At 38.9% G+C, this 20132-nt stretch overlaps 1 protein-coding gene across 5 annotated transcripts in view; it reads right to left on the minus strand.

Moving 5' to 3' along the window:
* LOC129194231 (collagen alpha-1(XIX) chain) overlaps positions 1 to 20132 on the minus strand; it is a 147898-nt gene that overhangs the window by 82576 nt on the left and 45190 nt on the right. For all 5 annotated transcript variants that reach the window (XM_054799309.1, XM_054799308.1, XM_054799310.1 and 2 more), the window contains 3 exons: positions 16097 to 16126; positions 15976 to 16002; positions 15686 to 15739 (listed from right to left, as the gene is read on the minus strand). In XM_054799309.1, the coding sequence (XP_054655284.1) occupies positions 15686 to 15739; positions 15976 to 16002; positions 16097 to 16126 (111 nt within the window). The remainder of the gene's footprint in view (positions 1 to 15685; positions 15740 to 15975; positions 16003 to 16096; positions 16127 to 20132) is intronic.

Here is a 20132-nt window from a genome sequence, read left to right on the forward strand (position 1 = left end):
GGCAGGAGAAGAATATGGATGGCAAGGCTATAAGATTCAGCCTCCCACTACCACGCCTTTGTGTGTTCTGCAGTGTCCTGGGCTGCATCACCTCCCCAAACAGTGTCAAAACCCTCCTCCGCCCTCCCACTGCCAACCCTGCAGCTCTTTGCGTCCTCCCTCCTCCTTCTGGCCAAATCAACATCTCACATAAACAGAGCTTACAGAGGGCATGCTTCAATCAGTGCCTCCTGGATCTAAAATGTCTTTTGAAAGTATTTACATTCTCAGCATTTTCCTGCCTTCCCCTTAAAAGTGACCTGAAATGCCAAGAGAGCGTCTTTATATGTTGCTAGACGGTTTGGAGCCAGAGAAAGCTCATTGTTAGGATGACTGTAGCCGTGGTGTGAACCGCAAAACCGAGTCAAAGAGGCCACTCACCCTTTGCCCGGTGACATACTGGCCAGGTTGCGAGTCGGGTGACACATGACACTTGAGTAAGTGTTTGTTAAGATCTGGCAAGGACTGGAGGAACCATTTTAGAGCAGGGAATGTAGATGACAAGACACTTGACACATTCACATGCGGCTGTTGAATGAAAACCCAGTATCTCCACTCTATGACGATTTCCACTTTTGAACATGATATTGTCTGCTGATTGCATGTAGCTCAGGGGTAAACAGACGTTTTTTTCCACCGAGAAATCCCTAGATCTGGTGACAAAGCAAATAATACCGCACTGACTCGAAAATAAGCAAAAAGTCTAAATATGACATGCCAGTCATATTCACAACGGGTTTGGCTGCAGGGCCACCGTCACCCCTAAATAACAAGTGGTGACCCACATTACGGAAATTTTTCAACTCCATCCATCCATTTTCTACACCGCTTCTCATCATTAGGGTCGCGGGGGCATGCTGGAGCCTATCTCAGCTGACTTCAGGGTACAGCTAATCGCAGGGCACATATAGACAAACAAGCATTCACACTCACATTCATACCTATGGACAATTTAGTCTCCAATTAACCTAACATGCATGTTTTTGGAATGTGGGAGGAAACCGGAGTACCCAGAGAAAACCCACGCACGGGGAGAACATTCAAACTCCACACAGAGAGGGAGAATCAAACCCAGGTCTTCCCAATCTCCAGACTGTTACTGTGTGGGCCAACATGCTAACCACTAGACCACCGTGTGGCCCAATTTTTCAACTCAAACTTCTCAAATATCTTACATTTAAAGGGATTATCATCTTCCACTTTGGCACCAAATTGAATCACTCACCTTCACCACTTGTTTAAAAAGAAAAAATTCATATAATTTCAGACATTAATCCAGAAGAACAGGGTTGGGTGAGAAGAATTTCTCCACTACCAACAAATCAAACATATAATTCAGTCTAAAACTATATCTACACTACAATCCTTTTCAGTAATAGACAACATTTTGAAAATCAAGAGCAATAGAAAAGTAACATCCAAACTTTATCAAATAATAACTTGAAAACATCAGATAACACTACCGTCCATCAAATGGGAAAACTATGTAGTTATATCTCCCAACCCCAACTTCTGGACAGACATATGCGGAAATATTTATTCCATGACAATAAACACAAACCTACAACTAATACAATATAAAAATCTTCACAGATTTCATCTAACACAAAGCCGACACAGACACCTGTTCGCAATGCACTTTGCTTGCACAGATAATTACATTATTTACATGCCACATGGGTCTGCACACCCGTACACTCCTTCTGGTCATCAGTAACTGACAAACTATCAACCATCTTGGGCTGTGGGATCCCATTAAATCCATCGATGTGTCTTACAACACCAATAGACCTTCCTCATAAATATCATAAGACCCTCCTGAGCTGTCTTTTGCTAAGAATATATTATTATTATTTACTTATTGTTGTGTTATATATATATACGTATATATTTTGTTGTTTTCATATGGTGTGCCCTGCCCACTTCGGCTGTGGGGACATTCCTCCTCTGCACAGCACAGGGACAGCAACGCTGCCTCACAATCCCCACCACTCTTTTTAATGCACGACATATGCACAGACATACAAAGGGGGAAGAAAGAAAATGAAAGTAGAGAGTAAGCGCAATGTTTATTTTAATGCACAACACACAAATGCAGGAAGAAACATGGGAAAGGGGACATAATAAGAATTAGGAGTGGAGTGAGGGGGGCGATGTGTGGTGGCTTGTCTGGTCATGGCTGTGGGGTGGGGTGTGTGTGCTGGGGGTGCTCGAGCTCTGCAGATTTCAGTGGGCGGGGCTCCCAAAGGAGTGAATAGCAAATCTCTACTTCTTGGTCAGTAAACATACATAATATGAATTGAAGAACGCAAGGTGCATTCACAGACATTGGGGCATTTTTTTTGCCCAGGCAAGACCTGTGACCCACTGAAAACTGCTACGGGACCCACTTTTGGCACACGACTCACCAGTTAAGAATCGTATAGAGATTTATACATGCAAAGCGGCAGTTAGCGGCAAACAACTTGTCCCCCGGGGGGGTTACAGCTTTTCTTCTTGTCACTCACACACACCAGTGAACTATCAGAGCAGATGCAGAGACCTGCTGGTGTTAATTTGACGATAATGGTGATCAATGACGCAAGTCATGAAAGAACCGTTGAGCAGCTCAGAAAAGATTACACATGATTTAAAAAACAATTTTTTTTCTTATTTTTGTCTTAAAAATATTTTTCCTAAAGATGGGTCGTCTTGTATTTGGTTAGAGTGATATTTTGTAACATTCAACATATGTAACTTTACATCTAATTGCTTGTGAACTTCCTTTCATTGTGGCCTTAATTGTGCAAATAAAAAAAAAGGTGCACATACTGTAGGCCGCAAGCTAAACTTATTAAAATTGCATATTTATAACAAATATCTTAATTCGCTGCCGGAGCCTTCAAAGCATGTGCTAGTGCTTGTCTGTTTTAATACATCAAACACGGATAACCTTGAATATAGAATGCAATGTTTCGAGCAGATGGTTTACAAAAAAAGTTCTATTTCTGCCAAACCAAGTTGACTGATGCATGTGGGTCAAAATTGGGTGAATAAATTAGCAAGTAAACTGCAAATTCTGCACATTTGTATGTAAAATATAATCACACGGTGATTTGTTCACATTGTGAGTTATGTGGAAACCAAGAGGCTGACCTAGACCTGGATCCGGTTACCGGGATATGCATACTGCTCCTCAAAAGGAGAGGTTAAATGCGGAAAAATTAAACCTAAAACACGTATATGCACGGACAACACTAAAAACCTTCAACATTTCCGTGTGTGGAATCAAGTTGTGGAACGGATTGAGTAAGGAACTCAATCAATGAACTAAAATGAGCGATTTCAAGAAACAGTACAAGCAGTTGATGTTTATAAAGTACAAGGAAGAAGACACCTGAACCGCTGTGCACATACAATGAATATTTTGTTATATACTTTTGATGGATGAAGGTTTTTCCTGGTCTACCTGCTTCAAGTATTCCACTTCAAAGTTGAGTCTCAGTTGGACTAACTCATTAATATGATATTCTGTAACCAGTGGTGGTTCTGGCTTGAATGACGCCCTGAGTGGACCCCCCCACCCCACACATACAACACAAATTCACAAATTTCCTAGTTTATCTTTACAAAAAATATATTTTTGTATTATATTAACTTACACATTGCCACAAAAGATGTAAAATATTATAAAATATTATATAATAATCGAAAGAAAAAAATATTAAATACAACACAAATAGAATGAAAAATTATTTTTTTGCAGTGCACAAATCCTTAAAATACAACCTAGCGAGCCCCTCTTTTCCTCAACGACCTCAACACACACGGCCCCACAACTGCACAACCCAATCAGCTGCAGAGGGTGCTCCAAAATATTTCACAAGCTCCTTTTAAAATGCATTTGATTCACATCCCTATTTCCACAATTAAAACTCTCAGTCAAGAAAACACCACAGTTAGTCTATAGCCACCAAGTAAAATGAGCTTATCTGAGCATATATATTACATAATGTGGTGTACATAAAGTGATGCTATAGCTCCATATTTTTATCTTTGGCACGTGTTCCGTGTTTTGTTTACAATAATTAACAACACTTCGTCATCCCCCACCGTCACTCAACAAGCAGTCAAGGCTAAACCAAATCATATTGACTCACAAATCCATCCTTTTTATTTCACATTTTAGTAGTGAAATGACAACGCTTGGTCTGCAATATAATATTATGAATGAAATATGTTTTATTTTTGAGCAATAGTCTCTCTCTTTAGAATCAGAATGGCATTTAGTCGTCACTTATACAGAGGTACAAGCAACATTTTTAAAACTTGTAATTAACCTGAGGGCTGAGCTGACGTCTGAGCACTATGGGGGTGCAAGTTTCCCACCTGTACAGGGTTCCCATCTACCACACATATCCTGGCTCGATGAGCAAATGTGAGCTGACCACAAATACAGTACATACCGCCCCAAAGATAATGCTGCCCTGGGCAATTGCCCATGTAGCCCATAGATAGAACCGCCACTGTCTGTTAAGCCAAGTACTAACTCCTATAGTCATTGCTGAGTCCTTGATGTGTGGTGCAGCTCTGTCCCCTCGGAAAGTCTTCACATACGTGAATGAGGGCCATGCACAATACGGACAACAACAGCAAAAGTGTGTAACACTCAAAGGATATGTTGACCTATATTAGCCCTTGTTGAACACCCCCTTCTCCGCACACATCCATACACGCACACATGCACGCGCTACAAAAGCCAGAGCAAAATTGCCAATCAAAGTGGTCCTCTGCCCCCCTTGCATTCACTCCTGTAATTAATGGGCCAATTAATGTGTGTTTATTCTGGACAAGGGTGAATGTAGCCAAACTGGGGCTCTCAGGGAATGACGAGGAGTCAGACAGATAAATCAAAGCTCGGTGCATCTGTCCTTGTGTGCGCCAAACGCTCCTCCGCCCACGTAACCTTCCTCTTTCCCAACTGGGGCTCAAATGTGAGACTGTTTCATAGCCAATCAGGTCAAGCCTTTGTTTCATCCTCCCTCCCGATGTACTTGACATTGACAAGATTAATTGCCTTGTGCACTGGGCAAATGTGTTACCTCCTGGTGTAATACAGGTGTCAAAAGTGTGACTCTCTGGATTTCCTCAATATGAAATTGAGGAGGATAAGAATAACCAGTTCCATTTTGTTCAACGAAGGGGTTGACAAAGCCTCACTGCCCCCTCCCTGCTTGTAACTTCTCCCAGGGTGTAAATCTTGCCATAAAGTCTCAGCTGTGAGCCCTGCTGACCTGCAATTTTTTCCCCCCTGTTACTCTGAGTTTCGACGGCACGGCTCCAAACTGTAACTACATATGTACATCAAGGTAGTGCATTTAACAAGGGCTACAAGGGCGCAGACTATTGGCATGACCATCAGCTTTGGGTATAATTACATTTTCTTTAAAAATACATTTAAAATTGACTTAATTTTCCACAATAGTTTTAGAGGTATAATGGCTTCATATGACAAAAAGTGTGTCATTAGCCTGATGAACTACACCCCGTTTCGTGGTCTATAATACTGGTGAACCACCGACTGCGAGTGCTAAGGTATAACCTGCAAAGACATGCTTATTTTTTCATAGCTAAATATTATTGTCTACTGTCGGGTACTCCGGTTTCCTCCCACATTCCAAAAACATGCATGTTAGGTTAATTGGCGACTCCAAATTGTCCATAGGTATGAATGTGAGTGTGAATGGTTGTTTGTCTATATGTGCCCTGCGATTGGCTGGGGACCAGTCCAGGGTGTACCCCGCCTGTCGCCCGAAGTCAGCTGGGATAGGCTCCAGCATGCCCCTGCGACCTTAATGAGGAGAAGCGGTATAGCAAATGGATGGATGGATGGATGGATGGATGTATTGGGTAATCCAAGTGTAAAAGTGACAATAGGGGTGTTATTTTATGTCAAGAGGGCTGTAATAAATAAAAAAAACACATTTAGAAAGTCGTGAAGGGGTTTTCTGTGCTCTTACTAGAGCTCTAAATGTCTGGAATGAAGTAACCACGACAAATGAAAGTACTGGAAGCTCCGATGACCTTGGTGGGAGTTTCTAGGAAATGTTATGACACGCCACTCTGCAGGACAAGAAAATGCTTGACTCCATTCAAATGATGTGATGCAATTTACAATGTTTCCCAAATCAGCAGCACCCTCCTATGGAGAGCGTCTGGCAGGAAGGTTGGTATTCTCACTGGGGACTCGTTACTTAATAATCTGCCCCTGCAGGTGTTCTCGTAGAGGTCAACAATCTGTTAGAGACGCATCGCAGCTCCTGTCTGCCTCCAGGAAAGCACCTTTCATAGACTCCAGTGGCCTCAGATCAAACCACAACCCTTTCACTATTTGTGACACTGTTTTGATGTTTGCAAGCCAAGTCTATCACATATTAACTATATTTATACACCGGTGGCTTAATTATAGCAACACCACATTTGTCTCGAATGTCCTGGAGAGGAGATGAAGTTGAAGCGATAGCATGCATTTGGGAGCAGCATACTTAATATGACAATTTCCATTCACCATCTAGTAGAAAAAAATGGCCATGAAGTTCAACAAGTCTGAAGTGGATCCCATTTTTGGGAAATACTGTAGCTTCTAAAAGTGCAAAGAGGCTTTAGCTCAGTGTCAAAGGATAACATTAGTTAGTTAGTTAGTATACTGTGCGAGACCTCCATGTACCTTACGAAACATCCCTGCACGTGTTTTGTTTTGTCTTTGGCTTATTTGCTGACCTACTCCTGAGAGGAACCAGTGCCAACCAATTTTGTTACAGTTAGAGAAGAGGCGATCACTTAATGTCAAAAGTTAAAGGCAGGTTTGTTGTTTTTACATTTTTCAGCGGTTAACTTCATTTTATGCTTACAAAAAAATGCTAATAATAATGTTTAATAAATGAGATGCATGCATAAATACATCAATACAAACCCTACCCATATTATTATTTAACAGCTGAGCCAAAATGCAGACTCAGTATGTTAAAAACAAAAAAAAAATCCAATTGAATAGATTCTAGAACACATTTTAGCACCAATAATTTCAAGTAAATTGTACTTACATGTACTGTGCCTCATCATATTTAAAAAAAAAGAACTCAACAATGCACAAATCCACATTCGGATTGGTAAGAAAAATGACACAAGTGCGAGATTACACACTATAGTTGTTCGCTGGGCTGGCACAAAAAAGAAACATTTGACCAAAGGATCAGTGTCAAATCGACAAACAACCTTTGACATGTGTCTGCACAAGGTCAAGGAAGGAAAATTGTGGGAAAATAAAATATACTGGCTTCATTGACAGCTGTCTCCCTCTTTCAGCAAATGGCAGAGATGGAAAACGTAAACACAACTATCACTTCCAAATGACAGCTATTACCTCTCTTTTCTTTGGAGAAGTCCAGCTGCCAAATGCAGATGACACAGATTTCTGTTGGACTGTTTTGACAGACAATATCCGCATCATTTTAAAATGCTCCTGCAGCTGTTGTGGAAGTAAGTTTCAATTTTTGGCCTCAAGGGGACGACGGAAACATTGTACAGTTGCAAAAGCAACATGGTAGTACAGTCGTGCCTCGTTTATCGAGGTTAATTGGTTCCAGACCTGACCGTGAAGTGAATATCCACAAAGTAGGATTCAATATTAACAAAGTGAATATTTAGTAGTTTTGTATATTTAATAGTTAGAGCATGGTAAATCTGTACAAACGTATACACACTTTCAATAATTGTAAGCCAGGTGTTATTATTATTATAATTCGTTTAATTTTCAAAATGTAATAGAATTTACATCATTTTATTGTCTTGTGACCGCCTGTTTTCAAACTGACAATCCATTCTGGTCCATCGCAAACATCACAAAACAATTCCCTTGATATTTGTGTGCATTCATGCTTTTTTAGAATGAATTTCCTTTCTTCAAAGTTTGGTCTGGTTCCATCATTCATTTAAATAGGTTTAATCTGCAAAGAATAAACAAACAATTGACTTATCAGCTCCTAAAACGTGTATACATTTTTTTGTGACACCCTGTATATACAGCAGAGATAATGGAAACAATTGTGAGTCAGTGGATTTAAGAATGTCACCTCTTATCTCAGCTCATGGTGGCATCGGGGATTACAGGACTCTCAAATCATGCAAAATAAAATGCATGTGACTGTCAGTGTTATCATTTACCAATCTAAACAGCTAGTCCGTTTTCTAAGCTTCATTAATTAACAACAAATATTTAAATAAAGGATTAGGTAAGTGCATTATTTACACATCGGGCCACATATATAGGCAACACAGATAGATTCTGCTTCCAGTAGGGCTTGCTGGAGTTTAATTATCTCCGTCTTCGTGGCTACAAACAATAAAGTACGGTACCAATTGTCCAAAACGAGGCAGCAAAATATACAACGCATTGGTTCTACAGAATGTACTGGCCAAAAGGCACTCGTCACCTCCAATCATGTGTAAGATAATCAGTTACAAAGGCTATGCAGGTGTTAAATATGGATTAAATCCACCTTGCCACCTTGAAATTGGGAATTCCTTTCTGGGTGATTATTTATTAATCCGCAGGAACCTACTGTACTGACTTGCCCAAGGATGAGAATAAATCTGAATCACAATCATCACCACTCTGTGCCAAGTAGCAAACAAGAAGAGTACAGGTATGAATGGAAGGCTTGGGACGACAGTCTTGTTTATTTTAGCTTTAAGGAAGCATATGCAACAACCAGGCATCAGTTGCCAGTCTCTTGGTTCATACTATATGTTGCCATCAAGTACATTCCCGAGTATTTCTGGAGCTACCAGCACTACAGAAACTATGTCACTGTCAATTATCCCAATGCTTTGTCCAAGTCATCAATGCATAAAAACATTAAAACGTATTCTGTGATGTCAATGGGGCCCAAAAACATTCAAGCCACTTAGACACCTGAAGAAGATAATCCCTCAAAAAGGCGAAATAAAAATGGCAACTATTGGTAAAAGTAAAAGGAGAAATGTTGTTGTGTGTTTTTCAAACATTCACTGGATTGGTGTTTGTCATTGCACAAAATAAAATCAACTGATGGGAAGATAAGGACGCATATTGTGATGCTTTTCAAGGAAACAAGTCACAAGAAATACAGCTTTCCCATTTATTTTGGTACGTCTTTACTCTGGATAGAGTTTTACAAATCAGCCAGTTTTCAGCAAACCCAAAACACATTTGTGCTACGGGCAAAAGGCCAAACACAGACAAAACAACCCTATTGTTCAAGTGTGTTGACAAAACCTACTTTCAATTTTATTTCAAGAAGCAAAGGCAAGTCCACTTCTCAGGACAATTCTTACACATTGTGTTGAAAGGTCATTTCTTCTGGTGTGTGTGTGTGTGTGTGTGTGTGTGTGTGTGTGCTTTGAGAACAGATTTTTTTTTTCTTTCATCTGCCCATCAGCCTCACACTTGAGTACTACAGTATGAGCACTGATCTCTCAGTGGTTCACAAAAACTAAAAAGTGACATTCTGTTCCTCTCAAACTATATAGGATATTTCATGGTTGTCCAAAGTCTGGCCTTAGGTTTCATTTGCGGCTGCTTTTTTTCTTGGCCTGCAACTTAATGAAAAAATAAAATATAAACATGACCCGCATCACAGCATTACAAAGACGGAATAGAGCCACACAAAAAAGGTGACTGCATCGGACCGTTGTGGTGAAGAGGGAGCTGAGCCAAAAGGAAAAGCTCTCAATTTGCCGGTCAATCTACGTTACGACCCTCACCTATGGTCATGAGCTTCAGAAAGGACAAGATCGCGGGTACAAGCGACTGAAATGAGTTGCCTCCGTAGGGTGGCTGGGCTCTCCCTTGGAGATAAGGTGAGAAGCACTGTCATAGGACCGCTGCTCCTCCTCATTGAAAGGAGCCAGATGAGGTCAGTATGCCTCCCGGACGCCTCCCTGGAGAGGTGTTCAGGGCATGTCCGACTGGCAGAAGGCCTCGGGGTGCGAACACAAAAATGAAACAACATGAAACAAGTTAGTAAACACATCAGGCAACTACTACTACTACTACTACCGAATGAGTACACAATATAGAAAATGTATGGTTGGATGTTTTGTAAAAAGGAAGTGTAAAAAAAAGTTGAACATTACAAGTGACACTAACGTTAATCCTTTTGTGGGGTAAAGGTCGTATTTTCATTAAATATACAGTCATGGAAAAAATGATTAGACCGCCCTTGTTTCTTCAGTTTCTTGTTCATTTTAATGCCTGATACAACTAAAGGTACCTTTGTTAGGACAAATATAACAATGACAACAAAAGTAGCTCATAAGAGTTAAAATTGGTGGCAGTGCAATGCTATAGCTATTCATGTAAGAACTTAAGTGATTTTGGTTATTATCAAGAAAACCATGGAAGTTGCTAGATAGCAGCTCTTAAATGAAACTCTTATGAGCTACAGTATATTTGTTATCATTTGTTGTCATTATATTTGTCCAAATAAATGTACCTTGAGTTGTACCAGGCATTAAAATGGATCAATAAACTGAAGAAACAAGGGTGATTTAATAATTTTTTCCATGACTGTATTTTACTGCTTTGCATATGCTGACCTACATTGGATTGGTTACGCATATCTAAATTAAAAAAAAAAAGTGAATAATATCAAAGTGGCCTCAGCATCCTTACATTTTTCTGGGTGAAAGATTTTGCGATATTTTATGATGAGTATACAGAACTTTGCAGACTATCACAGCCCAATCATCAGCAGCTATGTTCCTCTCGCTCCCATAGTCCAGCTGTTTGGCTGCCATGACACACCACCATCCATAATAATACAACCAAGCCACTCGTATGAGCTTAAAGGGCAGCATGTAATGCGCAGCCTGTACTGTCCATCCCCAACTAGATGGAGTGGCTTTTTCCTCCACACTGACAAACTGTACTGGTCGTTCATCATCATAATAAGAGAAAAAAAAACAGATTCTGTGCTGGGTGACTGTCCTTGCTGTATATGCTGCTTTAAACCTCAAAGTAAGGCGAGGGATTGGTGGCATGTCCTTTCCCCCCCACCACAAAGTCCTCCACATCTCCTTGAAGCAACGCTAAGTGGCTTAGAGTGGTCATATTTTCCTCAACAATAAATTGAAGTAGACAGTGGAAGAGATGGTCTGACTTGAATGTAAAGCCTTGTGAAAGCTTTCCACCGCCGGCTATTTTATGAAAGAAGTGGTGTGGTCAGGTCGCCCCCCCATCAAGATATTCTGCGTCATTTTGTCGGCGGCTATGACTCTTAGATGAACCAATAATTTGCAAGCGTGAGCAAGAGTTGCTAATTAGGTGAGAGTGTCTCGCTGTATCAGCTGGGCCACAAGCGAGACCCTGATAATGATACATGTCCACTCTCCTAAAATAGGCTGTCAGGCAATGGGCACACAGGTTGGTCAACAAGTCCAAGGCCACATGTGACTCCGAAAGCTAAGAATAAGCAGAAATGTTAGCACATTAACAGTCACTAGAAAGTCATGTATCAACAGTCATGTATAATTTGTAAGGTCTTGGAAACAACAGGTTTCATGTTTTGGGCATGTTACATATTAAAAATACCATAATAAACTATTTATCACCAATTGTAAATACAGTCATGGAAAAAATGATTAGACCACCCTTGTTTCTTCAGTTTCTTGTTAATTTAATGCCTGGTACAACTAAAGGTACCTTTGTTTGGACAGTGACAACAAAAATAGCTCATAACAGCTCATTTGTTTGGCAGTACAATGCTATAGCTATTCATATAAGAACTTAAGTGATTTTGGTTATTATCAAGAAAACCATGGACGTTGCTAGATATCAGCTCTTAAATTAAACTCTTATGAGTTCTATTTGTTATCATCATTATATTTGTCCAAACAAATGTACCTTTAGTTGTACCAGGCATTAAAATGGATCAATAAACTGAAGAAACAATGATGATCTAATATTTTTTTCCATGACTGTAAGTCTAAGAGATCCCACAATGGTGCATTTGAAATTTAGTCATAATGCTGGAATTTAGAGTTTAAAAGTGCTATTAGTAAACCCTACTGGGAAGACACGGTTTTGTGCTTCTATTGATTTTATGCTAATGTGCTTTGTTTGTCCACGTCTGTCTCTGTGTGGCTCCAAAAAGCACTATTGTGCGCTTTATCCACTTTTTCAACATCAAATGATGCCATTTTTAAGTTCAACAAGGAGAGATTCTCAAGTACTTCAAAATTGGGAAGTGCTGACACCTACCTACCTCAAAAATGTATCTAAACAGTTAGATGTGTTGGCCACAAAACACTCTGAAGGACTAGAGTCAGTGTGTTTATCCATTGAGACATGACACAGCTGATGAAAGGTCATAAATTCTTAATGCTGTTAGAAAACATTTGGGGTGAAAAAAGAAGGCAGGCATTGTTGAGCTACTTGTGTCCAGATGTCTCAAGGCTAGTGCACTTTGGCTGTTTCTTAATCTGGAAACATTTTCCTGACCTACATAATGCTGCTACATATTCTACATTTTTACGAGAAGTGGAGACAACTCTTTAGTGCAGTTTTGCCCATTCTATGTAAACAAGAGTAGCCTTAATTGTTTGTTTTGGGGGAGAACAGCAGAGGTATTTGTGCCAAAGCAAATGGACATCACCTGTCCTTGAATGGTACATGTCAGCTGTGATGTCAAGGAAGAACAACATTCCTGCTGTCAGGCAAGCTTTCAGCCCACTCTGACGTCCTTATGTCATGTCATGCATTACTTCAATTCCAAGTACTTGTTACTGTATCTCCAGTGAAGTTTTTTTGGTTTTTTGGTTTGGTTGACTACATATCAAGAAAACAATACTGTAGTAGGCCCACTCTCTCTTACTCTATGACTTTTTATTGAACTCTCAATTTGTCTTTTAACAATTGACTAAAGTCACAAAATGAAAAGGACTCAATCATATGTGCCACATAGGCCAGTAAAATCCCTATTCAGCATTAAAAGTGTAGCACTGTTTGTGACTTTAGGTTAATACCAACTTAAATCGAATCAGACGCTGGCGAATCGAAAGTTAACTTCAGCGTCGTGATAAACGAGGGATTGCTGTATTGACTTTAGGTTAATACCAACTTAAATCGAATCAGACGCTGGCGAATCGAAAGTTAACTTCAGCGTCGTGATAAACGAGGGATTGCTGTATTTTTAATGTGTTTTATTTTCAACACAGCGTGGGGATTCAACTGGATATTGGTCAACCTTTATTGCATTTTCACAAATAAAACAAAGGTTTCACAAATCACAAGCTGTGTTTTTATGAACCTTCAAGGTTTGTATATTAATTTAGTCCAGATTGAGCGGTCTTGGTCTAGTGCATTTCAAAGTGGATCAGGTCTAATATGGGCTACAGGCTGAAACCATTGAAAAATGTACCTTTATTGCATGTTCACAAATAGAATAATGGTTTCACAAATCACAAAGTGTGTTTTTACAAACCTTTGGGGTCTGTAGATTGATCCAGTCCAGATTTGAGAAGTCTATACCTAGTGGTTTTCAAAGTGGACCAGGTCTAATATGGACTAGAGTTTGAAAACATGGAAAAATTTACCTTTATTGCATTTTCATAAATAGAGTAAAAGTTTCACAAATCACAAACTGTGTTTTTATGAATCTTTGCGGTCTCTAGATTAACCCAGTCCAGATTTAAGAAGTCAAAGCCAAGTGGTTTTCAAAGTGTACCAGGTCTAATATAGACTAGAGGGTGAAAACATAGAGAAACATACCTTCATTGCATTTTCACAAACAGAATAAAGGTTTCACAAAAACAATAGTGTGCGTAATAGTGAGCAAAGGTAATGTCTTATCTAAAATGTTTTCACATCGAGAAGTGTCACAAAAAACACACAGTCGGTTGACAAACAGTTGCACTTCACATTAGGTTAATACCACCTTAAATTGAATCGGAGGCTGACAAATTGGAATTGTTAATTAATTGGTTCCAGACCCGACCGTGAAAAGTGAATTTTTGTAAAACATAACTCTTTATTTAAAAATGCAATATTGTCGTAGTTAGAGCATGGAGACTAAATAAGGAGACAAAATACGGTTTGTAACGTTCTAGACATGAAATAACAACCCTATGGTCACCTTCACTTGTATTACCCAGTAGAGTCGACATAATAAAAAGTATTTGGGCGGCTTGTGCGATGAGATCAGAGTGACAATATTGCTCGTTTAGAGAAAAGCGATCTCGAGGGAAGAGGGCAGCCAGAAGTCTATCAGACTGTGAGGTATGGCATCACTACTGTGAATGATAATACACGTAATATGAATGTGGCAGTGCGCCAAGCAGGATTGGAACAGCACATTCAATGCTTTACACACACTGTCATCCAATCCTACCTGCACTCGGTGTTCCCTGCGTCACTCACTCGCAACATGTGACTTTTTATGTCGCTGTGTTAATTCATGTTAATTAATGTAGAAATTTTACATTTGATCAAAGTTACTGAAGATTTGTCAACTCAAAACACGATCGCTGCATATGACTTCTTTCAAAACAAGTGAAAGTAGAGTCTAATTCAGTTCTACTTCCTCACTCTCAGCATCATGGGAAGTGTACTTCTTTTAGCGTAAACATAAAGATAATCTACTTCAATCTGCGATCTATTTTTTTCTATTTTACATGCGTCTTTACATAACACATCAACATAAATGATTAGGAGTAGCAGCTACAACTGCTTTCATTATTTTTGTCATTGCTTTTGTCATTTTAGTTTTTGTTTCAATTTGTGCAATTGCAGTTTGCAATTCTAATTGCAAAACTATAAAAAACTTTTTTTGTGTTAACATTTTTTGGCTTTCTGGAATGCATTAATTGGATTTACCTTATTTGTTAAGAGAACATTTGCTTTGGTTAACGTCCATTTCGGTTTAGAGTCTGAAGAAATTAGGGGGAAGAGGAGGAAATTAACCAAGGTTCCACTGTATAGACAACAGTCTCAGTGCTGAATCTGATGGCGTGGTCATTTATAATGAAATCCCTGTTCTGTATTATGTGTAAAACACATATTAGATGTATAGAATAATAGTGTCATGCTGAACCCGGTGCGGTACTGATGTGCAACTAGCAAGACACCTATCAGAAGCAATGTAAAAACAGTGCCATATGCCCGATCTGGTGGGGACTTACTGATTTCCAATTAAAATTCAATTTGAAATAAAGAACTGGCATATGCTGGATCTGGTGGGGTATGAATTTATAATGGACTTCCTACTCTGTATTAATATAAAACATAAAGCCCTCCAAACTTTACTCAATACACAGTTCAACTTGCCGCACTTCCAAAAAGGTCATAGTTATACTCCAAACTGTCTCAAAGAAAAACTGCCCTACAAAGTGACCCAGTTGGAGTGTGCCATGTGTGCTCCAAGTCGTGCTCCGACTGTGTGCAGCCTGTTAATTCATCATCATGGAGCCTGCTTCTAATGCCATCCTATCTTTTGTTCATTGTGTGACCGCTGCAACACACACACGTCATCTTTTATCCCCCACTAAGTTGCAACATCAAGTCAGCTGCTGTTTGGCCACATGGCATCATCCAGGCCACACAACTAGTGATGCCCTTATGTTTACTCACCCTTTTGCCCTCCTTGCCTGCTTCTCCTGGCCGGCCTGACGGTCCATCCAGTCCCTGAGGGGAGAACAAGGTTGGAGTGAATCAAGTGTTACATACACGGATTGTTTCTTGCAAAAAGGCAATTCAAAAACATATTTCACATTTCATTAATAAGTCCCCCCCAACCAATTTTGAAGGGACTCCACTTTATTATTTTCAGCCTTGGTTTGCCCGTTGCTTTGGAAATGCTTTGTATTTTCAAATATTTGTTGAAATGTATTTCTGTCCCTTTGTGATGTTTAATTATTTACCTTTTCTCCTTTGTCACCCCGAAGTCCCTGAATGTGTAAAAATAAAAAGGATTGATTAAACATTCTAAATGAAAAACATCATGCTTTGCCAACTTCAGGAAATGAGATTGAATTCAATTACCTGATCTCCTTTGAGACATTCTTTGTCAGCCTAACAAGTCAAACAAAGGCAAAGTCAGTCAACAACAACGTCCACTTTTGCTTTCTATCAGATGAGAGAGGTGTTGAGGAGGACTTTTTTCTGTCCACATTTTGTACAAATATAATGATTATGAATTATACCATAATGCTTTTGTCCATACAGCGTAAATGATAACAACTTTAACAGTCACAGTAAGGCGATACAACTGGTAACAAGGTAATTAGCCTTCGCTTCCCTGACCCTGAGAGAAGTGAGGGCATGGTTATTACAAGCCCCCAGACAGCCTGCTGCCCACCGCCAGGAAAGAAAAGACAGAGTCGTTCATCCTCGGCCCGGCCACAGAATGGACACAAGGGCAAAAAGAAGGTCTCAGTTTTTAAATACAAGCCAAATGATGTGTATCACGTTTCAGTTGGCATGCAAGAGTCAAAAGCTGTTGACTTTTCTTGGAAACAGCTGCAGAAATGGATGCTCCCAGCACATGTCCTCTACATTAGTCAGAGGACTCGTACAGTGTTGGAAAGTTAAGATAGACAGAGTCACAGCTCTGACCCATGACACACAAAATAAAACATACTAGTGTCCTTGCAATGCTTGTTCTTAGTAAATCAATGAAGTACAATGGTCTGCATCTACTCTTGGCTATATCGTTACACCTTTGTCTTCAAAAACAATAGGGCCTATCCACACAAAAACATTTTCAGGTCAAAATGGCAAAGTATTTTCTGATTTCAGCCTTTCATCCACACATGAACGGCGTTCCGGGTGCCGTGAAAAGTTTTTTTTTTTTGTTTTAAACTGGCATGTCTGTTGACAGCACCACACGTAGGTGTGCCTTGTGTATTATATCGTTTTCACACCGTGAGCCGTTCCCGTCTGGATGCAACTATTGTCCACATGGACAGGGCCTTAATGTTTGCACTCTCAGCATAATAATAATAATTTACTATTATATTTATTAATTTATCCAACCTGCGGGCCCAACTGATACAGTATGTATCATAAAAATGACCTCTTAAATGATTTTTTTTATTGATGTTATCACAGTAATATGTGTCCCTAGAACCCCTTTATGGCCAACAAATGGGAGGAAAATCTTCTTCACTCGTTTCACTCAAGAAGAGGCGCTCAAACGGTTGGTTTTGAAGTTCCTAGTTTTCATGATGTCACGAAGGAAAAAACCTTTTTCCTCATTGGCCTTGGTGACCTCTGACCTGTCCCGAGCGAGCTAAATGAGCCACACCACTTTGTAAAAAAGCAAGCTTTGCTACACATCTTAAAATAAAGCCTGAATCTGTTAAATTAGACTTAAATTGTGACTGTAATGTCAGCACTGTAGCTCACGACGCTATGCTAGTGTTGCTAGCGTTTGACCTCCTGTCCTATTCTATAATGTTGCGTTGCTGTGTCTATGTTTCATCAATTACATTGGACAAGTGCTCCCAGAAGAAAATTTCACTGCTCAAAGCTTGCTCTTCTACAGCTCATCTCAGGCTCATTTTAGTTTCTATTTTGTCTAAAATGTTTCTCATATGTTTCTCCTAAAATTCACTCGGAGAAATAGGTGAGACGTACAGTTACATTGTGGGGTTTCTGTTTTGTTTTGGTGTTCTGATTTTTCTGTTTTGGTTTCAATTCCTCTTTTCTGGTGGCGGAGGAGCCACCTGCGCCAGCTGTTTCTATTCAGCTATTAGCGTGCTATTAACCTTGTAGCATTCAGTCGGATGGCATTGGAGTATTTGCAGTGTTCCCTGTTGTTTTCTATTGTTTCTGCATTTGCTCTTTTGCCGTCTTGGAGTTTATATTTTGCTACCTTCTTTTGTGCATTTATTAGCTTTACTACTTAGGCAATCCTGCTGTAGTTTTTGTGGCTTCGCGTCCTACCTTGTTCGTTTGCACTTTTAGTTTTTTTAATGTTTTTCACTTTGTTGGTTTTTGATTTTCTTGCATTGTTGTCTTTTGTTGTTCATTCATATTTCTATTACACGCTTTTGTTTCTTCTTGAGACCTTGCGCCTCTGCTTTTTGCTTTTGGGGTTCAGCCATTAGCCAACCGTAATAAGTGCAGACTTAAAGTACTGTCAAACCTCGGGTTTTAAACACCCCTGTTTTCGTATGATAGGGTTTAGACACAATATCGGACAATATTGCACGTAACAAACTGTTGTATTTTACCCTTTGGTACATTGAGTCTTGTGGTTTAAATAACTATGTGGACGGACTATTCCCATTGCTTGTTTATTCAGCCTTCAGCCATCTTGGATCACACACCCAACACCAAATCTCCCAATGCTTAGTGCACACAATACTACAGGATTCTGTAAGGCACATTCATTTAGCAAACTCAATGATAATATTACACATACTTGTCCAACAATAAGTTCCATCCTGGCAAAGAAAGAAGAAATCAAGGAAGATAATGTTGCAAAAGGGGTAAAGGTGACAGAGATCGCAAATGATAGAAGATGGGTGGGAAAATTGTGTAATATGGGACTTTTAAACTCAACAGTTGAACAAACTGCCAACAAACGTTAGCAAGACAACGACATGGATACCGACCAGCTATTGTGCAGTGCTTTCTGGGACTTGCAGTCGCCTGCTCACTTCTGATATAGAAGATCATATTGCACACTCAATAAAAACGTGATTTAATTCAGGGTGATTTTGACGGGTCTACAAAAGCCTGTGGGTGTCAAGGGACAGGTTTGTGTCGTATTGTGGATTAAAACTGTGTGATACGCTCATGATGTAAGCATAATTAAGAAATAATTCAATACGAGTCCAACTTTAATCTCTGGTAAACTGCAGTGCATATGTACTGCATAGTCATAGAAGTGTGAACTGTCACTCCATCCAGAATGTAGTGCTTTTTTGGAAGAGAGAAGGGCCTTTCCCAAATTGTTCCCACAAAATTGGAAGCGTACAATTGCCCAAAATGTCTTCAGGTCAGATAAGGAAATGCAAAGTAAGGCAGGAGTGTTTTTCCAGCAAGTGCCACGTAATGAAAAATGAACGGATGCAATCATGGGCCACTTTGACATTTTGTAAACCAACATTCGGTATGTAGATATGCTAAGAAGTTGTATATATTTCAAGAAAAAATTGCATCTCAGCGTTGTGATATTTGTAAAAAAAAAAAAAAAAAAAAAAAAGTGTATTAGTGTGAACTTCAGCCTTTTTTTTTTTTTACCATTTTTGTTTTTTTTTGTTTAATTTTCCAAATATTTAAGCTTTCTTCTTAAATAATCATTGCAAATTTTCTTTTTGTAATATTATGACTTTATTCTCATAATATTTTGACTTTATTCCCATAGTAGTATAACTTTTTCTACAACCTAATTTTGTGAAAATGACTATATTTTTCTTTGTTTGTTTCTCATAATACCATGATTTTTTTTATAATATATTTTTTCTTCAATATTTCAACTCTGTTACTAAAATGACATTATTTTTTCTAATATGACAAGTTTATTCTTGTAAAATTGTGACTTTTTTCGTTTGAATATGACTTTTCTTGATATTTTCACTTCATTCTCATAAAATTACAGCTGGTTTTTCATTTCTGCTTTTGTTGTTTTTTTAATTTTCCAACTATTTCAACTGTCTTCTTGTAAATGTTCTTCTCGTAATAATATTTTTAGATTCTTGTAACATTATAACTTTTTCCACATCCTAACTTTCCAAAAAATTACAACTTTATTTGTTGTTTTTTTTGTTTCTCATAATATTATTACTTTTCTTCAGTAGTTTAACTTTATGCTACTAAAATGACGTTATTATGTAATTTTATGTTATTTTCACAAAATGATGACCTTTTATCATTTGGTTACAACTTTTTCTCGTAATATTTTTACTTTATTCCTGTAAAATTACTGCTGATTTTTCCATTTTTGCTGAAAATTTTTCTTGCAAGATTATTCTTTTAGAATGTGGCGCGGGCGAATAGAAAAAAACACTTCTGAAGTAAAAGGTCAAAGCGAACTTTTAGCTGATCATTAGTAGGACTGTATATGTTC

This window comes from Dunckerocampus dactyliophorus, chromosome 14, assembly GCF_027744805.1.
Source record: "Dunckerocampus dactyliophorus isolate RoL2022-P2 chromosome 14, RoL_Ddac_1.1, whole genome shotgun sequence".
In the NCBI taxonomy this organism is placed as follows: domain Eukaryota; kingdom Metazoa; phylum Chordata; class Actinopteri; order Syngnathiformes; family Syngnathidae; genus Dunckerocampus; species Dunckerocampus dactyliophorus.